The sequence below is a fragment of the Vipera ursinii genome, assembly GCF_947247035.1.
Source record: "Vipera ursinii genome assembly, chromosome: 1".
Lineage (NCBI taxonomy): Eukaryota > Metazoa > Chordata > Lepidosauria > Squamata > Viperidae > Vipera > Vipera ursinii.
The window spans coordinates 241,531,496-241,550,170 of record NC_139512.1 but is presented as its reverse complement, the minus strand read 5'-3'; the positions used below and the strand labels follow the sequence as shown (position 1 = coordinate 241,550,170).

At 40.3% G+C, this 18,675-nt stretch overlaps 1 protein-coding gene across 1 annotated transcript; it reads right to left on the bottom strand.

Annotated features, from left to right (window-relative positions):
- Window positions 1-2,048: 2,048 nt before the first annotated feature.
- Window positions 2,049-18,383, bottom strand: CFAP206 (cilia and flagella associated protein 206; the record flags this gene model as incomplete). The annotated part of the gene is made up of 13 exons (XM_083377783.1): window positions 18,260-18,383; window positions 17,833-17,941; window positions 17,052-17,135; window positions 14,884-14,974; window positions 14,185-14,373; window positions 11,208-11,366; window positions 10,437-10,645; window positions 9,993-10,112; window positions 7,096-7,294; window positions 5,311-5,451; window positions 4,750-4,943; window positions 3,266-3,409; window positions 2,049-2,279 (listed from the first exon to the last, which is right to left on the bottom strand). The coding sequence occupies exons 2-13, from the start codon at window positions 17,938-17,940 to the stop codon at window positions 2,049-2,051; spliced, it is 1,869 nt and encodes a 622-aa protein (XP_083233909.1). The 5' UTR covers window position 17,941; window positions 18,260-18,383.
- Window positions 18,384-18,675: the final 292 nt, after the last annotated feature.

Genomic DNA, 18,675 nt, shown 5'->3' with positions numbered 1-18,675 from the left:
GATTTCAAAAAATGTGAGTCTTCAGCCAGCTGATTGGGGATTCTGGGAATTGAAATCCACCTCTTAAGTGTCTATGGAGAGTCTCAGTCACCCAGGTCATGGTTGTCCCAAAGGTGCTTTTTCAAAAGGCAACTGGACAAGATGGGAAGGAAGAACAAAAGTCCAGTTGCCCTTGAGGGGTGGGGGAAGCACCTTTCAGTCCACATCTTAAGGTTGGCAAGTTTGAGAAACACTGAGCTGGAGCGAGCGGAAGGTCTGATCTCTTCTTCTGTCTTTTGTCTTGGGACGGACGTGCCACTGTCCAAGGCCATCTTTTGCAGCCGGGGTTTCTCCAAATAAAAGAAGCAACTTCTAGAGCAGTATTTGTTAAAATGTAGCCCAAGGATCCCTGGGAGCCACCGGAGACACTCTCAAGGGTCCGCTAAATCAAAATTAGTAGCCAAATATTGAAGATGTTTGCAAAAATGTAAAACAATGTCACACTTGTCATTATTATTTGTTAAACCGATTGGGGTTTTTTCATGAAAAATATGTTAGTATCTAATGGGTTTAATACTGAATATTTTTTCTGCAAATAGATCAATTTGAATTTTCAATATCAATAAATATAACTCATATAAACAAAAGCTCTTTCAGTGTCCTCCATAATTTTTAAAAGTGGGAGGTGGTCGGGAGAGCAAACAGATTAAGAAACACCAGTGCTTTTTTTGTAAAAGATAAAGGTGCCGGAACTCACCCGCCTTGCCTACCCTATAGGTTTCCATCCAAAAAAGGTGCCGGAACTGGAACTCTGTTCTGAGAGTTCTATGAGAAAAAAAGCCCTGAGAAACACTATTCTGGAGCACTTTAAGGCAGATACACACTGTGATGGCAGGAGCTTTCCTGGAGTACAGTGTGAGTCATTCATCTCACCAAAATGGGTTGGATTGTTTATGCCTCAGGCATTGGTTTTTGTTAAACTAAAATTAGTTTTTGGGTTTTGTGAAACTCTTGTGCTTTTTAACTCTTGCCTGCCCACTCACTTTTGGACTGTATCCTCATAATAAAGTCCTTCAAATTCGGGTCCTAGTAATTACGTGAACCACATTCATAGTTTTCTTGGCAAGAATATGTAAGTAGTTTGTCACTGCCTTGTTCTATCTAGGATTTTTCTTTTTTTCTATTTCCCAGTCTGCTATATAAAAATGATGTCCTCTAAGCAACGCATGTGCTGATAGCATTTTTTCAATTTACTGTTATATTAATTAATGCGTCTTTCCTGCCCCACAATGTCTGCATATAGGAGTATTGGTTGTTGAAGTTGAGATTTAACATAACATATATACACATATAAAGTCACTGTGGGATTCTGAGGCTCTAAGGCCGGCCTGCACAACATGCAGCCCAAAATTCTAAATTTGCTATTGCCAAACATCACCATGCCAGAAAGGATCCATCACGCCCTGAACGATATACTGCCAAGCATTTCCAACACCTACAGGCCACACCAACACTTCCAACTCCAGCCCTGCTGCTGCGATAATCATCAAATCTCTGATCAGTATGCTAATTATTCCTTTGTGCCCTGTGATCAATTATCAACGTGGTCCTTTCCTTGTGCCCCTTGTGCAGGCCTGTTCTAAGGACCAAATATATTACCAGCTAACTCCACTGAGACAATTAGAGCTATGTAATGCTATGAAGAGGGTTGGGGAAATGAAAAATCAAACTGATCAATCACATACAAGAGATGGGAAGAAAAGGCAGAATAGCTGAGACAATAAGCAGCCTGAAAACTCAAGAACTAAATAATAAGCTTAAGTGTGATGGATGAGATGCAGTGCATCTTAATTTATATTTGATAAAATTAAGTTATCATTTAAGTTATCAGAGAGGGACAGGTCTGACCACGAATAATTTATGCTGCAGCTTATTACAGTATTTGGAGCTTTTTTCCCTGTTCCTATTCATGAAATGTATGTCCAACTTTCCAACCAAAAAAATAGGAGACTTGTTTACATTTTTAAATACTTTAATTTATTGAAATGTTTTTCACTTAAACAACAAAATTATGTTTCATCAACAGCTCTAGTTAAATTCACTTTGGTCATACGAGTAGTTGGGGGTGTTCCTCCACGAAGACCAGCTAGGAAAATCTGTGGCTTCGGTACATTGCTACTGTTTTCTCGCTTAGTTTGTGTGCCAGAATCCTTCAACAAGTATACTTGACTGCAATTGTCTCGTCTCATATGACTGAGGTTAGTTTGCATTGAGTGAGTTAACTTCTGGCGCAAGTTAGCCTGAATACAGAAAAAGATAATGCAACTAAGCAAAATCACACTCTAGAAATTATATGGATTCACTGCATATTTTTTTAATGCTAGAATGACAGTAATTGAAAGCTAATATATATGAAGAGATATAACTACAATAGATCTAGATTAACTAGATTGTTAATAAGGAAATAATCATTTCGAGAAGACTTCTATTGGGCAGTCGACTTTTCTCTTATAATGGGTGACAGGGCAAAGGCAGAACAGGCATCTGTTTAATTCAGTCAAATGTCGATGAATTAAATTTCCAGATGAACTATTATCTACTAGTAAATATAGATTCAAGAGCCTCACTCAATCTTCTCTAGTTTCCGGCTTAAAAATAAAGATTGACTTCATTTTTGAGAATTCATTGGCTTCTAAATGTACTGCACCATTTTGAATTAGGATAGCTTTCTTCTTACATGTTAAAAAGAACAAGGGCAATTTATGCCTTGTTAATTTATTAATTGTATATCCTGCCTTTCCATTACACAGATTTAAAAGTAGGTTTACTTTTTTAAAACACTTAAAAATGAAAGTAGCATAACAAGATCAGATCTTATGGAAAACTTGCAGAAAATTGTTTTAAACTGGAACTTAACTGTTAAAATTAACATTTCAAACTTGAAATAAGACCTTCAGAGCTTCACATAGCTGCAGAGACAATTTCAATCATGGGGTATAAATTAAAAAAAAACCTGTTCTGCATACTGTATAAGTGATTATTCTTAACCTTTGTGGTTCACATTTCTTGCAAATAATCAGTCATGGCCCCGGCTTCATTGGTTACAATACCAATAGGCTTGTTTTTTAAAAAAAAAGACAAACTAGACAAAATATTCTGAATATTTTCTCTCATATCTTAGGTTTTACCAGAACTAGATATTTTGTTCAACTGGAAACCTGGGAATTCCAGTAATTAACAGGCTACCTGAACCCTTTTAGTTCAATTATCAGTCTAGGATACAGACCAGTTTGATGGCTTTTCTCCTCAACTCCCATTCATTCCACTCATAATTCCTCACAATGGTTGGTGGCAAAATGTGGGTGTCAGTCTGAGTACTACTGTCACATTTTGAGATTGGCTGCAGTAAATGCTTATCTTTAGCTCTAAACTGGAACAAGAAGAATAAAAATAAACTTAATGTTATTCTCAACCCTTTCCTTAATTTTTGGACGAACAGAAACTCAATCTGAATTTTTAAAGAATATGTTTTTGGTGATTATGGCTCACTCTGCTTTCTTCTTATTAAGCATTACTGAGAAGAGTATAGTAAGATCCTGCTAAACTCCTCTCTACCCATTCATGCCTATACCTCTGATCTCTTAAGATGTCAATTAAAGTCAAGAAATCCACCACTCCTCACAGCGCTTAAGCTGCTGGCTGAACATCAGAGCACTATACAAAAGTGGATGGAAGCATGGAGTAGCTATGCCTCCCAAGATATTTCTGAGCATATTAATCCTAATAGTATACCTCCAGGATTTAATCTACACATATGGGTGACATACAATAGAATTAGAATGACACATGGGGTGTGTGCCGATTCTCTGTATAAATGGGGAAAGACACCTTCAGCACAATGTGATTGCGGGGCTCCCCGACAGACTATCCAACATATAGTGAGGGAATGCACTAATACAGGGGTGTCAAACTCAATTTCACTGAGGGCCGCATCAGCATTGTGGTTGCCCTCAGGGGGCCGGGCGGGTGTGGCCAGGGTGGGCGTGGCCTACTGGGTGGGTGTGGCTAGAGTACATATGGCCTACTAGGTGGGCGTGGCCAGCTCTACATCGTTCGCATGAAGGGTGCCTATGGGGGCCTGGGCAGGAGTGGGACAGATCTGAGGGTCTCTGGCAGAAGGAGGGTCTCTGGGCCAGGGCCAAGGCAGTGGGGGCCGCTCCCTCACTGTTTCCAGGATGGCTTTCGCGGGCCGCATGAAACCACTTCACGGGCCGGATCTGGCCCCCGCGCCTTGTGTTTGACATGTCTGCACTAATAGAAGATACCCAGGAGATTTTAAGGACTTCCTCTGCGTAACAACGGCAGCTACTGACTGGATCTCCAAACTCGACATTAAACTCTGAAATGTTATTTCTGTTTTCCTCTTAGGTTTTATAATTGCTTCTTTTTTAAAAAAAAAATTGTTTTAACTGTTCTAACTTGTAAATATGAAGTGCTTTTAATTCTTTTAATTTAGCCATACGCTAAATAAATAAATAAATAAATAAATAAATAAATAAATAAATAAATACTGAGAAGAACATCAGTGATTGCTTAGCATATTTCAAGTTGGCGAAATCTGCAGAGCTAAACACCCTGCCAATAGCGCAGACATCACCACTGCATCAAAGTTCCACCTTTGCTTTGAGAAATATTCTAGTCAGCTTCCTAGAACAGGTGTTTTCTAGCGGGGCCTTTTAAAATCAATAATTGAAGAAAATAACAGAGCACCTGAGAATAAGGAGCCAGGCATTCAAACTGATGGTGAAGCTCAAGCAGCTGAATAAGCTCTGCACATTCCTTGGCTTTTTCTGCTATCATCTTAATATGTTTATCTGGATTCTTGGCAAAAGAATATGCAGCTTCCTTAGAATTAAAAGAATAATATCTCTCCTTATGTTTCAAGACTCCAATAGAAGGATTTCCTACAAAATTAAAAGCGCAAAAACATTCACTATACATCTATCTAAACGTAATTTTCTTCTTTTGAATTAAAAAAGCACGAATCTTTTTTTTAAAAAAAAGATAAGCCCAAATTTTACATTGTGTTCCCCCTGCTCCCTGTTTTTCAGCTGCATTCTTAAAAGAAGGAGGGGAGAAAAGAGGGAGACAGAGAGAAACTAATACCGTATAATGTGGTGGCACAGCAAATGAGCATCAGGAAGCAATTATCATGCTTCATTCATTGAATCTGAGAAGTGTCCTAGATAACATTGTCTTCCATTTATAGCCATTTCACAGGATCTGATCCTTACATATATTTAAAGCAAGAATTATCCATAGTTATTGTACCTGGGATGAGAAGGCCATCGTTAACAGCAAAAGTATATGCACAAAAACCATGATACTGAAGCAGCAGTTGGCTAAAGTTAATTGTACTTTCTGGAAAGAACCATTCTTCTTTGACAAAATCAGCAGGATTTACTTTCTGATCTAAAAAGAATAGATTGAGAAGAATGCAAATTAAAGTCTTAGACTCGGTACAGGTCACCTAAGGGCTTGTAGTATTTCCTGGGATATTCTCATCAGTGTCTCTCTCTCTGTTGAGTCTTCAAAAAAGATGCGTACAATAGTTCATACATGAATCATTTCATGTGCAGAACAGCTAGCTTGGAATAGTTTGGGCCCAAACTAAAACACATTTTGTCTGGATACAGAACAAAATGTGGATCAGGAGGAGGCATAAGATTATAGAGGTAGACAGAATAGTGGGATCTGGCAGCAGTGGCAACTAAGGAGATGGAGGAAGGGAAGAAAAAGCATTAGGAAAACCAGGTAATTGGCAGCTTGGTGGGATATACAGAGCTGAGAAACAGGCAGCTGCAGCAATGGAGGCTGAAGGGAGTAGAGAGAAAATTGGAGAAATTTAGGTAGAGCTGCTGGCAGCAAAGACTGAATGGAGGCAAAAAGGGAAAAGATGCTAGGAAGATGAAGTCTGGTATATTGTGCTGTACAAGGAGCTGCTGAGGGGAGAGATGGAGGCAACATGTAAAATGACTATGGGACCCCTATAGGTTTTGTTTTGGCCCAAACTCAGAGCATCAAAAGCTTCAGGGTTTTATTTTTGCTGAACCACGACTCCTCTAGAACAGGGCTTTTCAACCAGTGGTACGGGTACCACTTGTGGTACATTGGCACCTGGCAGGTGGTACATGACCATCCTAGAAAAGTGGTAGCAGGGAAGGGGAATGAGCTGAACCAGTGGCAGCACCGCACAAGCCTGAGCGAGAGACGGCTGGAGCTGCAGGGCTGTCAGGGCTCAGTGGAAGCGCCAGGATCAGCGCCAGGCTCCAGCTGGAGCTCGGCGCTGATCCTGGCGCTTCTGAGCCCAGAAGAAGCACCGATCAGCTGGAATATTGCAACATCTCCAGGGTCTTGTGATTTACATTCAGATGCTTGGCAACTGATTCATTTTTTCAGTGCCATTGTAACTTCGAACAGTCACTAAGCGAACTGTTGTAAGTCAAGGACTACCTGTACTTCATCACTTTTTTCTCTCTTTTTTGTTCGTCATCAAGTTTTTGATACCTTGCTAGGTGACTGGTGGTACTCGGATGTTGCCATATCCTAAAAGTGGTACAATGGGTGAAAAGGTTGAAAAGCCCTGCTCTAGAACATGAATGAAGGTGAATATACTGTCCCAGGATAATGTTGCAGATTGGATCCTGCATCATCTAAAACAGTTTGCACTTGTTCTAGAAGTTCCAGGACACAGGGTTTGTTTCAGGTTTGAAGCTAAAATATATTTTTCTATTTCATGCTCATTTATCATATTTAACATTGCACTACCTTCTCCCTGAGGGATAAATAGTTCACAATCATTTTTTTCTGCCCTGAACCAATTCCAACTTAGGCCATCGAGTTATGTTGTCAATATTTCTTTAAAATATCAATAAGCTATAAGAAAAGTATGAGTACAAAATATATTATTTTGTCTACAAAATTAAAAATAACGAGAGATTCTTGATATTATATGGTTAAGGACATGAGGACTGCTAGTTTTATTTTTTTCCCCAAACTTCACAGTTACAAAAAAATATGTAGCAGCTTAAGTTTTTATTTACGCCTTCTACTCACCAGCATTTTTTAGTAACCTTTCTTCATCAGTTTTGATAACAAGGCCTTCAATAAGAGGTGCTATCAACTCTTCAGGAAAGATAAGTGTGTGGCTTTCTAAGAACTGCTGGAGACTGACGGTCAAATTATTGAGGAAACTGAGGACCAATATTTCATCTTGAAAACTGGTCCAAAGATTAGAAAGTCCAATAAATACAGGCTAGAAGGAAAAAGATACCTATAAAAATATGTTTCTATTAGGGCTGCAAAACTGTATTGTCCATTTGTCAAAAGTATGCAGAACCTATTTTGTATGCCCATTGTATATTATAAGGCAGGGGTCCCCAACCCCTGGTCTGTGGACCAGCACCGGTCCACAGCATGCCAGCAACTGGGCCGCACAAAACAAAATAGGAGCTAGAACTAATCACTGAAGGATATCTCTGCTGCAAAAGAACTGGAAGACAAAGAAGACTTGAACTAATTCAATGCTCAGCCAATTATATTCAGGGACTATAATCTAGACAAAAATATCTGGTAATCAAAAGTATTAAACGCTGCCATTAGGTCCCAAAAAACTAATATCAATGTAAGATGTTGGGCATCATGTGAAACCCCCCCCCCAGAGTATCAGTCACTACTCTGGACAGCACTACCTGAGTTGAATGACCTGCCCCAAACCTTGATTAATTGGACAAAAAAGGCCACTGGAAAACAAAGGAACAATTTTTAGAAGGCAATTGACTCAAAAACCTGAATAAAAACGGAAGCAGAGATACAGGCCAGTAAGTTTAATTAGTAATATTATAGTACTATAATTTAGCTATGTTAGCGTATTTGTAACAATTTGTAACAACACTGTGCAGGTTGAGTTGGGTTGAGACATGTCTAAATATGAATCCAGTCTCTGCCTGCAGAACAATTCCTTGTCGGTCTGGTGCTGAGCTCACAATGAAACCAGTTTAAGTGTATATTCTCTGTATTCAAGTTAAATATTTGATTGTAATGATGTAGTGCTTATTTGCAATGCTACAAAATGGTGTGATTCATCAGAAACAAAGCTTGTTTGTGAACAAAGCTTGTAAAAAAAATGCTATGAAATTTATTTTGGTTGTAAAGTGGATAATCAACGTAAGAACTGGGGAATTGGGCCCCTCACATTTGTTGTATAACCTTTGTTTAGAGCAGACATGTCAAACACAAGGCCCAGGGGCCGGATCAGGCCCGCAAAGTGGTTTCCTGTGGCCCGCGAAGCCATCCTGGAAACAGTGAGGGAACGGCCCCCGCTGCCTTGGCCCTGGCCCAGAGACCCTCCTTCTGCCAGAGACCCTCAGATGTGTCCCACTCCTGCCCAGGCCCCCATAGGCACCCTTGATGCGAACGATGTAGAGCTGGCCACGGCCACCCAGTAGGCCATACGCACTCTAGCCACACCCACCCAGTAGGCCACGCCCACCCTGGCCATACCCACCCGGCCCCTTGAGGGCAACCGCAATGCTGATGCGGCCCTCAATGTAATTGAGTTTGACACCCCTGGGTTAGAGGATTCACACCATATGCCGTTCTCTGTTTTTATGATTGGAGGAAGCCCTCCAAAATTATATCTCTGCCTAAAAAGCACAATAGGAATCCCTTCTAAAAGAAAGCATGCTAACAAAATACCAGTTTACCATCTGGAACGAGGACCTGTCCCACATAATGATGAGTTTCCTGAACCAAGGTCTCCAGAAAATGTGACGTTTAGTTTTCCTTTCTCCTTTCCACATCAAACTTGGGCTTATGAAAAACTCAGTAAAAGCAATGACTAAAACAGGAATTGGATTCAGTTATTTGAGGAATACATTTCCCAGGTTAGTGATGCTAAATTTAAGGAAGATATTTCTGTAGCTCCTTGGATTTATTTATTTTTAAAAAAAATTGATAAAACCCGACCAATCGGACACACTTGATGAAGCACAAAGTGAGACTGAAAATGCTCCATGGCAATTATTCAAAAGCACCTGCAAAAAAAATTTTTTTTCAGGGAAATTATAAAGCAGAAAGCTATTGCAAAATGGTGAGTGATTTCCTGATGTCGTGCCAAGCTATGCAATGTAACGTATCATTGAAAGTTTGATTCTCAGACTCTCACTTGGACCTTTTCCCTGACAACCTCAGTGCAGTCAGTGACAAGCACAGGGAATGATTTCATTAGGACTTTTCAAACATGGGAAAGCATCACAAAGGCAGGCAAAGACTTGGTGTGCTGGGCTGACTACTGCTAGATCTTTGAGGGAGATATTCTCAGAGTGAAATTCAGCAGAAAATCAAACACGGCTTCTTTTAGGTAACAGTTTTCTGCTTTTAATTAACTTTTAAATATAGAAAGTTGTGTGTCATTCCAAAACCTTACCAGACAGATTGGGCAAACCTTGGTCAGCCTTGGTGGAGCAGTGGGCTAATGCCTCCTTAAGTAACACCAGCTGCCTGCAATTAGTGCAGGTTCGCATCCCACCAGGCTCAAGGTTGACTCAGCCTTCCATCCTTCCGAGGTAGGTAAAATGAGGACCCAGATTGTTGGGGGCAATTAAGCTGACTTTGTAATAATGCCGCTTGGGGGGGGACGAAAGCCCTAATAAGCAGGCATATACATAGAATGAAGGCTATTGCTAAGCACATTGATTTGTGCTTAGATTGTAAACCGCCCTGAGTCTTCGGAGAAGGGCGGGATATAAATGGGATTAAAAAAATAAAAAATAATAATAATCAGGCATATACATAGAATGAAGGCTATTGCTAAGCACATTGCTTTGTGCTTCTTAGATTGTAAGCCGCCCTGAGTCTTCGGAGAAGGATGGGATTAAATAAAAAAATAAAAAATAAATAAACCTATCAACTGGTAAATAAAAGCTTATAATTTCAGAAATTCAGAAACTTACATAAACAAGAGAGGTGGGCACTGCTGTTTTTGACTTAACAATGTTGTTGACCTGTTCCATCTCAGCTGCAAATTCCTTTTGCATCATTTCAACTTCTTGTGCACATGTGATGACATCAGACTGAAAATATATGTTAAAGGTGGCAGATATTAGATTTGTAGGAAATTATAAAAGTTGTATCGAGTTGCTTAATAAACAAAACATACTTTGTAGACTGGACCGTTTCATTTAAAAAAAAAAAAAGAGAGAGAGAGAGAGAGAGAGAGAGAGAGAGAGAGAGAGAGAGAGAGAGAGAGAGAGAGAACTTGCTAGCTTTTAAATGTCGTACATTCTTATTTCAGCTAAAAGTGATTTGCCATCACTCCAATTTCGCCCCACCACCACCACCTTTACCAAGAGAGTTTTAGCTACCTTGAAAGTTTGCAACACATAATGGAATCTTACCAGAATGATGCAGAGGAAAGCTTCATGTTGTCTGACATTGTAGAGTGCTTCTTTCAGCATTGTTTCCTTGAGTTCCATTTCAGCATTTTGACTCTGGTGCATCATTTCAATTAAGGCCGTGTATCGGTAGGCTAGCTGTTGGGAAGCGTGCAGTTCAATGTCTATATGGTGGCTGGCTGCTGGGATAGCTTCATTCAGAATCGCCGGCACTGTTGACACACAATTTATCTCAACGTTTCATTTCTATAATTAGCAAAATACATTTTCCTCATATGCCCAGGTCTAAATTATTATCCCCAGAGCTAAAGCATTGTCCATCACTTGGACTTTTGAGAAGTCCTTTCTTCTATAGCCTCCTGCATGCTTCATGTGTCTCCAGAAGTTGAGGAGATTCTTCAATAATGTCTACAACACACATAAAAGGTTAATTGTGAAAGAGAAAAATCACACGTTGGTGAATGTACAGAAGGACTTCAGGTACATCCACAGACCTCCCTGGATCATGCTTTAAATCAATTAGACACAAATAAGAAATATTCTACCAATTTTTCTATCTTTGAAAAAATTATGATCAGGTTGTTCTGGAGGATATTCAGAGAAAAATAACATCATTTGGGGAGGTGGGGGTGGGAATTAAAGGTAATTGTCATCTGAAGCCACTCTCCTGAAGTTCTTAAACAATTCTGAGCAGCCCTGGACATTTCTGCCATGTTCCAAAGTAGGTTATATATGTATGTTCTGCACTACATTAGTAAAAAAGTATTCACTTACAGTCATCAATGCCTTCACCGCCTTTCCCACAGTCCTTGTTGAACAATCGAATTCCCGTGACAATCATGGTAAGTTCTTTCAATTGCTGTTCTTTCTCTTTTTTACTGAGAGAGAGGAAAGCCGCGAGCTCGGTTTGAGGAAATACACTCTGCAGGGCAGCTGGTAGAATATTAAATATGCAAACAGTCAGATCATGAAAAAACACTGACTTCCAAGGGAGAACAGTAATGCCCATTTGGAAACAGACCCCCCCCTCTCATCTCTACGCTATGCCTAGCACAATACAAATTCTTGCTCATAGTGGGTTAGGACGCTGAGCTTGTCGATCAGAAGATCGGCAGTTTGGCTGGTCGAATCCCAAGTGCCGCGTAACAGAGTGAGCGCCTGTTATTCGTCCCAGCTTCTGCCAACCTAGCAGTTCGAAAGCACATAAAAATGCAAGTAGAAAAATAGGGACCACTCCGGTGGGAAGGTAGCAGCATTCCGTGCGCCTTTGGTGTCTAGTCATGCTGGCCACATGACCACGGAGACGTCCTCGGACAAGCGCTGGCTCTTCGGCTTTGAAACGGAGATGAGCACCGGCCCCTAGAGTCGGAAACGACTAACACGCATGTGCGGGGGAACCTTTACCTTTATTGAAATACTGCAAATTTCTGTTGGAGTTTAACATTTTTAATGTTTTAATATGTGGAGCTTCAGAAAAAATAGTTAAGTAGCTATTATTTCATTGCACAAATGAAAAGACAAGCTTGGAAAGTTGTTGGTATATCAATTGTCCCACCGCCTAGAAAAATCCTTTCCCGAGTACCTGAAAGTGAGTTCTGGCTTAGTAGTGGACAACTTCTGCCTTTAGTTGCTGGGCGACTTTAATTGCCCTGACCAGAAGGCCAGTTCCAACAACGCCCAGGAATTTATGTGCTCTATGGCAATCACAGACTTGTTTGATATAGTCACAGTCTAACACATATAGGTAACCACACATATAACGTTTGTTTCAGGATGGATAGTAGATGAACTATGGAGGGGTTTTGTCGTGATCAAGCCACATCCTGATTGTTAGCCACCCAGGGTCTCCACGGGACAGGAGAACTTGTTTGAGTGATCTGTCCCTGATGCCTAAAGAATCAAAAGATTCCAGAAAGCCCTTGGGGAATTCTCAGCTGTGAGATCTATGCAGTGCCTGGTGAACAATTAGTAGCAGAAGGCAAACTGGATACTGGTATTGCCCCTAAGTAGTCCTTTTCTAGGGCTGCTGCTGACTGGCTCCTTCATTTATGAGCTCCTTTGGAAATGGAAGACCAGGAATAATAGCATTGATAAGAGGAAGATGGGAGGTGAATCCAGCTGATTGTGATAGGTTTGGCAATAAAGAAGGTGAAATCTGCCTAGTTCTCCATTATTGCATTAGCAGGCTGTCCTCAAGCAGCCTTGCTTATAGTGACTGACTAAGGAAAAATTAAAATAGATATCTCCTACTGGACACTGTGAATATTTTGCATACAATTTTGCTGATAAAATCACTCATATTTGCTATAAACTTGATTGCACATGGACAGACTCCGTGATAACTAAGGTATTTTCTTGTCATAGCTGGGATTCCTTTCATTTTATAGTTTCAAGGAGGTGGATACTTATTCTTTGGAACCCTGCTCATCCTAGTTATTACAAGGATCAAGAGGAAAGATAATCACTTTGGGAGATTGTCAACACTTCCTTGGGGAAGGGAAGAAATACCAAAACTGAAAACCTCTGAAAAGGTTATCCTTGGATCCAGGACTTTCAGATAATTCTAATCCAACGTTGAGCATTCTTGCTAAGATGAGGTATGCGGGTATTTGTGAAGGATGTTAAGTTAGTGACAATGGACCAACTTCACAATACCATAGAAGCAGGCTATTTAGAACCTTTTCAGTGATAGTTTAGACTAGTATATGCAAGAGACACTTTTGTCACTTTTATGGATGGTCTACACCAGGGGTAGGCAACCTTGGCTCTTTTATGACTCGTGGACTTCAACTCCCAGAATTCCTGAGCCAGCTGGCTCAGGAATTCTGGGAGTTGAAGTCCACGAGTCATAAAAGAGCCAAGGTTGCCTACCCCTGGTCTACACCAAGACCTCAATGAAGGTAAGCTCTCCTTTTGGTTGTTTGATACTTCAGCAGGTTCCTTCTGGACTGTAGTGGATTTGCTCCTTTCTGAGTGGATGGTTTCAGTCTGGGGTAATAGGAATCAAGAGGTTACCCTGATGGCCTCTGATATGCAAGATGCTACAGAGGTTGGCCCTCCCTCCTTTGCTCTTTAACCTCTGTATGAAACTACCAGGAGAGGTCACACAATAGCTTGGGGTGCAGCATCCTCAGTTTGCTATTAATTGAATCAGTGGTGGTGAGACAGCAGGCTACTACAAGTCATCCTCACTGGCTGTAATTGGGGTCAGGAATTCCATCACTAAGAGAGGTGATCATAAGTGGCAACATCCTATGATCCTGCTGGCTTATGGGTCATAATGCCCCATGGTCACATAATCGCCATTTGGTCCCTCCTGCCAGCTTCTCCACTGACTTTGCTTGTCGGAAGCTGCATATTAAGACAGGAGTACAACCTAGACCACCCTAGAATGTGGTTGTCTGCACTGTCACAATATGAAACAATGTTCAGTTTCTCAGAAAGCAACTAGAGAGGATGAGAATATCTTCTTTGTGGCTGCTGCAATGCAAGGGGAGGCATTCTCGTGTCTTGTTCTGCTACTATACAGGCATATGTGAATATGTGGATAGACAGGATAGAGAAAGAGGCAGAGGCAGAGGCAAAGACAGAGACAGAGACAGAGAACCTTTAATGTTTCCAGCTTAAGCTGAAGGACAGGATTAAAAGTGATATTTATTTTGTTCTAATATCTTGAGTAGCCACCATAGTAAAATCACTGTATGCAATATTACTAAAAAGCTATAATGTTATATTTGGACATTTTACTAACCAGTTGCCTCTCTAATGACTTTGATATCTGTAGGAGATCCGAGGCCGGAGCGTAGTAGCACATAGCTGACAATCTTTCGATAAACACTTTCTAATTCTTCTCGGGTACGAGCTCGATTATCGGTAATTTCTCTACACACAGGAGCAAGCCTTGAGTCCAGAACACGATGCTGTTCCTTAATTAACTCAACTAAGAGAAAGCACAAAACCATTGAAAGCTATTCCCATCTCTACTATTAAGCTGTAGGTGAATGTGTCGTGATAGATTTTATCAGAGAGATTTTATCCTAGCGTCCCTGAACAGAGCCAGCTGTGGATCGTCTTCTTCCAATTCCTCGTGCTCACACGGTTGAGTCTGAACAAGATGGGAGGGGCCAGGCTGAGAGTCCTGCAGTGCATCAGAACCTCCCTCTGACACCAAAGGCTCTCCAAACCCCCCCTCCTCCTCCTCTTCAGAATCATCCGACCCAGCTGCCAGAACCACAGGCTGACGCTGAATCACAACACCATGCTCCTAACTTAACTGCAGTGATTCACTTAACAACGGTAGCAAGAAAGGCTGTAAAATGGGGCAAATTTCACTTTAACAAATGTCTCACCTAGTAACAGAAATTTTGGATTTGATTGTGGTGGTAACTCAAGATCTACTTGTACCAGAGTAATATATTCACAATCTACAACTTTACCACAAATCACTTACCTCGATTTGTATAGTTCATATCAAAATAAACTTGCATCTTAATTGTGTTCAAGGATGGATTTTTAACATCAAGAAGTCTGTCAACACAGAGCTGAAAAGAGACACTGTTGAAATAAGTTATTTCAAGCTACCTTGCAAATGATGAAAACAATATTTTCCTAGATACAGAAACATTTATGAATCGCTTGGCTCAAGGTTTATATACTGGAATCAAATACTATCATTCCAATGGAAATATAAGGCAAATCTCATATATTGTATCTGCATGCTGCTGATATATTGTTTTGGTAAAAAAGAAACCTAGTTCATGAGTACAACACTATATAGGACATCTTGGATAAATCTCATAAAATCAACACAATATACTGTATATTGTATTTTATTATTAGTACTCTTACTATTACGTATCAACTCCTTTTTTTACTAAAGCAGGCAAGAATTATAAGGAAAATCTCATGTAACTTTTAAGTCCTTCAACACACTCAAACCTCTAGCAAGACAAGTTCCATCTGCCTTAAAACAGTTCTACTTCATTTGGAAATTTACATCATTCTTTGGATGTCCCACACATGTCAACAAGGCCCAAGCTTGATTTGTGTAGTTATTTTTAGAAATTTGTGTGAGAATGATTTTTAAATTCAAAGCATTATGGCCGAAAACACTGAATGTAACATATTAATCACATTTTCATTACATTTTTTTACACACAGACCTGGTCCTGAGGAACAGTGGGGATAGTTCCAATGTATAGTTAGAAAATAATCTAATAACTAACTGATTGATATCAGATTATTTTAAGGAGAAATTTTAATGATACTGCAACATTGTACTTCCCCCCTCTTTCTTTCATAGAAGTCATCTGCAAATATTTGCTTTTCCTTCTCTTAGCTTAATTGTGACAGAAGTTGCTGGGCCAGTTCAATCATGAGGCAACATATGTCTTCTTTATAACCTTATTTTTCTTCAGAGGAACTTGCTTGGTTGATAATGAAGGGGGTTGGCCACTTGTTCATGTAGTTCAGACATGTCAAACACCAGGTCCAGGGGCCAGATCCGACCCGTGAAGTGGTTTCATGTGGCCCGCAAAGCCATCCTGGAAACAGTGAGGGAACTGCCCCCACTGCCTTGGCCCTGGCACAGAGACTCTCCTTCTACCAGAGACCCTCAGATCTGTCCCACTCCTGCCCAGGCCCCCATAGGCACCCTTGATGCGAAAGATTTAGAGCTGGCCATGCCCACCCAGTAGGCCATACGCACTCTAGCCATGCCCACCCAGTAGGCCATGCCCACCCTGGCCATACCCACCCAGCCCCTTGAGGGCAACCACAATGCTGATGCGGCCCTCAATGAAATTGAGTTTGACATGCCTGATGTAGTTCAAACTGGCTTCCTCTTTTGTGCAGCTCTTTTACAATCGGTCAAGGATTCTCTTGATCTTGCTCCGGGATGCTAGTACTACCTGTGGACCACTCACATCTCACTACAATGAGTATACGGGTCTTCTGGCTAGGACTGTCCCCTTTCCTCCAAAGCTTCTGACTACAACTTAGGCAATCACAGCTGACACTACTCTTGCAAGCAGGAAGACCATAAGGGATGAAGGACTTGTGAAGGGAAGAGAGGACTCATAGGATGATGACAGGATCTGGAATCTCACATCCAAACTTGCATAAATTCAAAGTCCCATGAGTTTTAATTTTTTAAGAATAATTTTACACTGGTGCATCACTCCCAAGAATAAAAAGGGTTAACGTAAAGGTAAAGGTTCCCCCGCACATGCGTGCTAGTCGTTTCCGACTCTAGGGGCCAGTGCTCATCTCTGTTTCAAAGCCGAAGAGCCAGCGCTTGTCCGAGGACGTCTCTGTGGTCATGTGGCCGGCATGACTAGACGCCAAAGACGCACGGAACGCTGTTACCTTCCCACCGGAGTGGTCCCTATTTTTCTACTTGCATTTTTACGTGCTTTCAAACTGCTAGGTTGGCAGAAGCTGGGACGAGTAACAGGCGCTCACTCTGTTACGTGGCACTCAGGATTCGACCCACCAAACTGCCGACCTTCTGATCGACAAGCTCAGCGTCCTAACCCACTGAGCCACCATGTCCCTTAAAAAAGGGTTATATAAAATTAAACAGAATCTTTTTGCATAAGTTCCACAGCAGGTATTTACCTGAATAAGTTTCTGTACATCAGCCTTTGTTAGAGTTTTATCCACATTAAATCCATTCTTTGGATCCAGTACAACAGCTTTCACCTATAAAATGATAAAGAAGCTTCCTGATTAATTTGTTTCCTTTCCACTTACGGTATTTAGGATTAAAGAGTACTTAGCAATGCCTAATTTAAATTTTACATTTAAATCGTACATTTAAATTAACAAGATTCAACACCAGTGCAGTAATTTTATGTTTGCTCTGTAACATGGTCTAAGATTAATAGATGATGGTTTCATCACAAGATAGAATCATCAGAAAAAAGATGAAGCTATATTGGGGTCACTGGTTGATAGGAGCAAGTGTCATATTTTATACCTTATTCAATGATGAAAACTTTAAATGGCTGTCACTATTTCCCCATACTGAGAGCCACATTCAGCTTAGAAGTTGGGAGGCCATGAATTCTATTCCTTGGCACAGAAGCCAGATGGATGACTTTGGGCCAGTTATTTTCTCTTCCCTAAATGGGAATTTGAAAAATATCTATCTACCAACTCCCACTGGATCAACTATTAGATTAAGGTCCATAATCTTCAATGAGGACTTCATCCTGTAGTTAATTAATTCAGGATACCAATATTAACTTTTTAAAAACAATATATTTAAACATTTATGTAATTTAATGTCTTCCATACGGTCCTAGCACAACACTCAAAAACCAGGTAGGCACCTCCAGTTAAAAATAGCTAAACACCCCAAATTTAAATAGATAAGATTGATTATTTATGCTGTTACCATGAATGCTACCAGAGTTTCTGTTACATTTTGTCCATTTATTGCACATTCTTGCCCTATTTCACGGATGATGTTCTTGATGACATTTTCAGCTTGAGAGTGAGCCATTCTGCAGCAATAAAAAAGGAAGATGGACGTTTGTCATATTGCTATTTTCAAACTTGCTTTTATTGACAATATCACACATTTAAAGTCCCCCAACTTATCAAACTTTCAAGGATATCCCAGCCAAAAAACCAGCATTATTAATGGCCATCAAGAAAACTGATCAGAAAAGTCTACCCAAAGTGCTCGTTTGTTTTATAAAGCTTATCATACCAAGCAGACTATGGCTTGATACTCTTAACAATTTAAGAATTGTACTACCATGCAAGACACCGTGTTTCCAACCCAAACTTTTACATCTCCAACTGCTGAGGGAGTTTACCTGTCCAAAGTTCTAGAAAGATGGATCAACAACCTGCATCCACACGTTGTGATTTCAACATTTTTGGCGTCATGTCACAATAGTAGTGTTGCTGTCAGTATCAGCAGAAGGCCAACAACCTAAGCAAGTGAAGGGATGCTTAGCAAGTGATGAAATGATCTTCATCAGTGCTGCCCTTAGATTAACTCTTACTTCATGTCTTCCAATGCCCTTTTCTCTATTTAACTAGCTTTTAAAACTAATTCTAGTTAGCTAATTAAAACTAATTTTAACTAACATATATGATCACTTATTTCTCAAACCCAAAAGTTAATTAAATGAATTCTTACGGTTCATCTACAGTTGCAGTATTACTGTAGGATGTTTACAAGTATCTACCCAGAACACCGCTAAAATATCAAAACATTATGATTTCA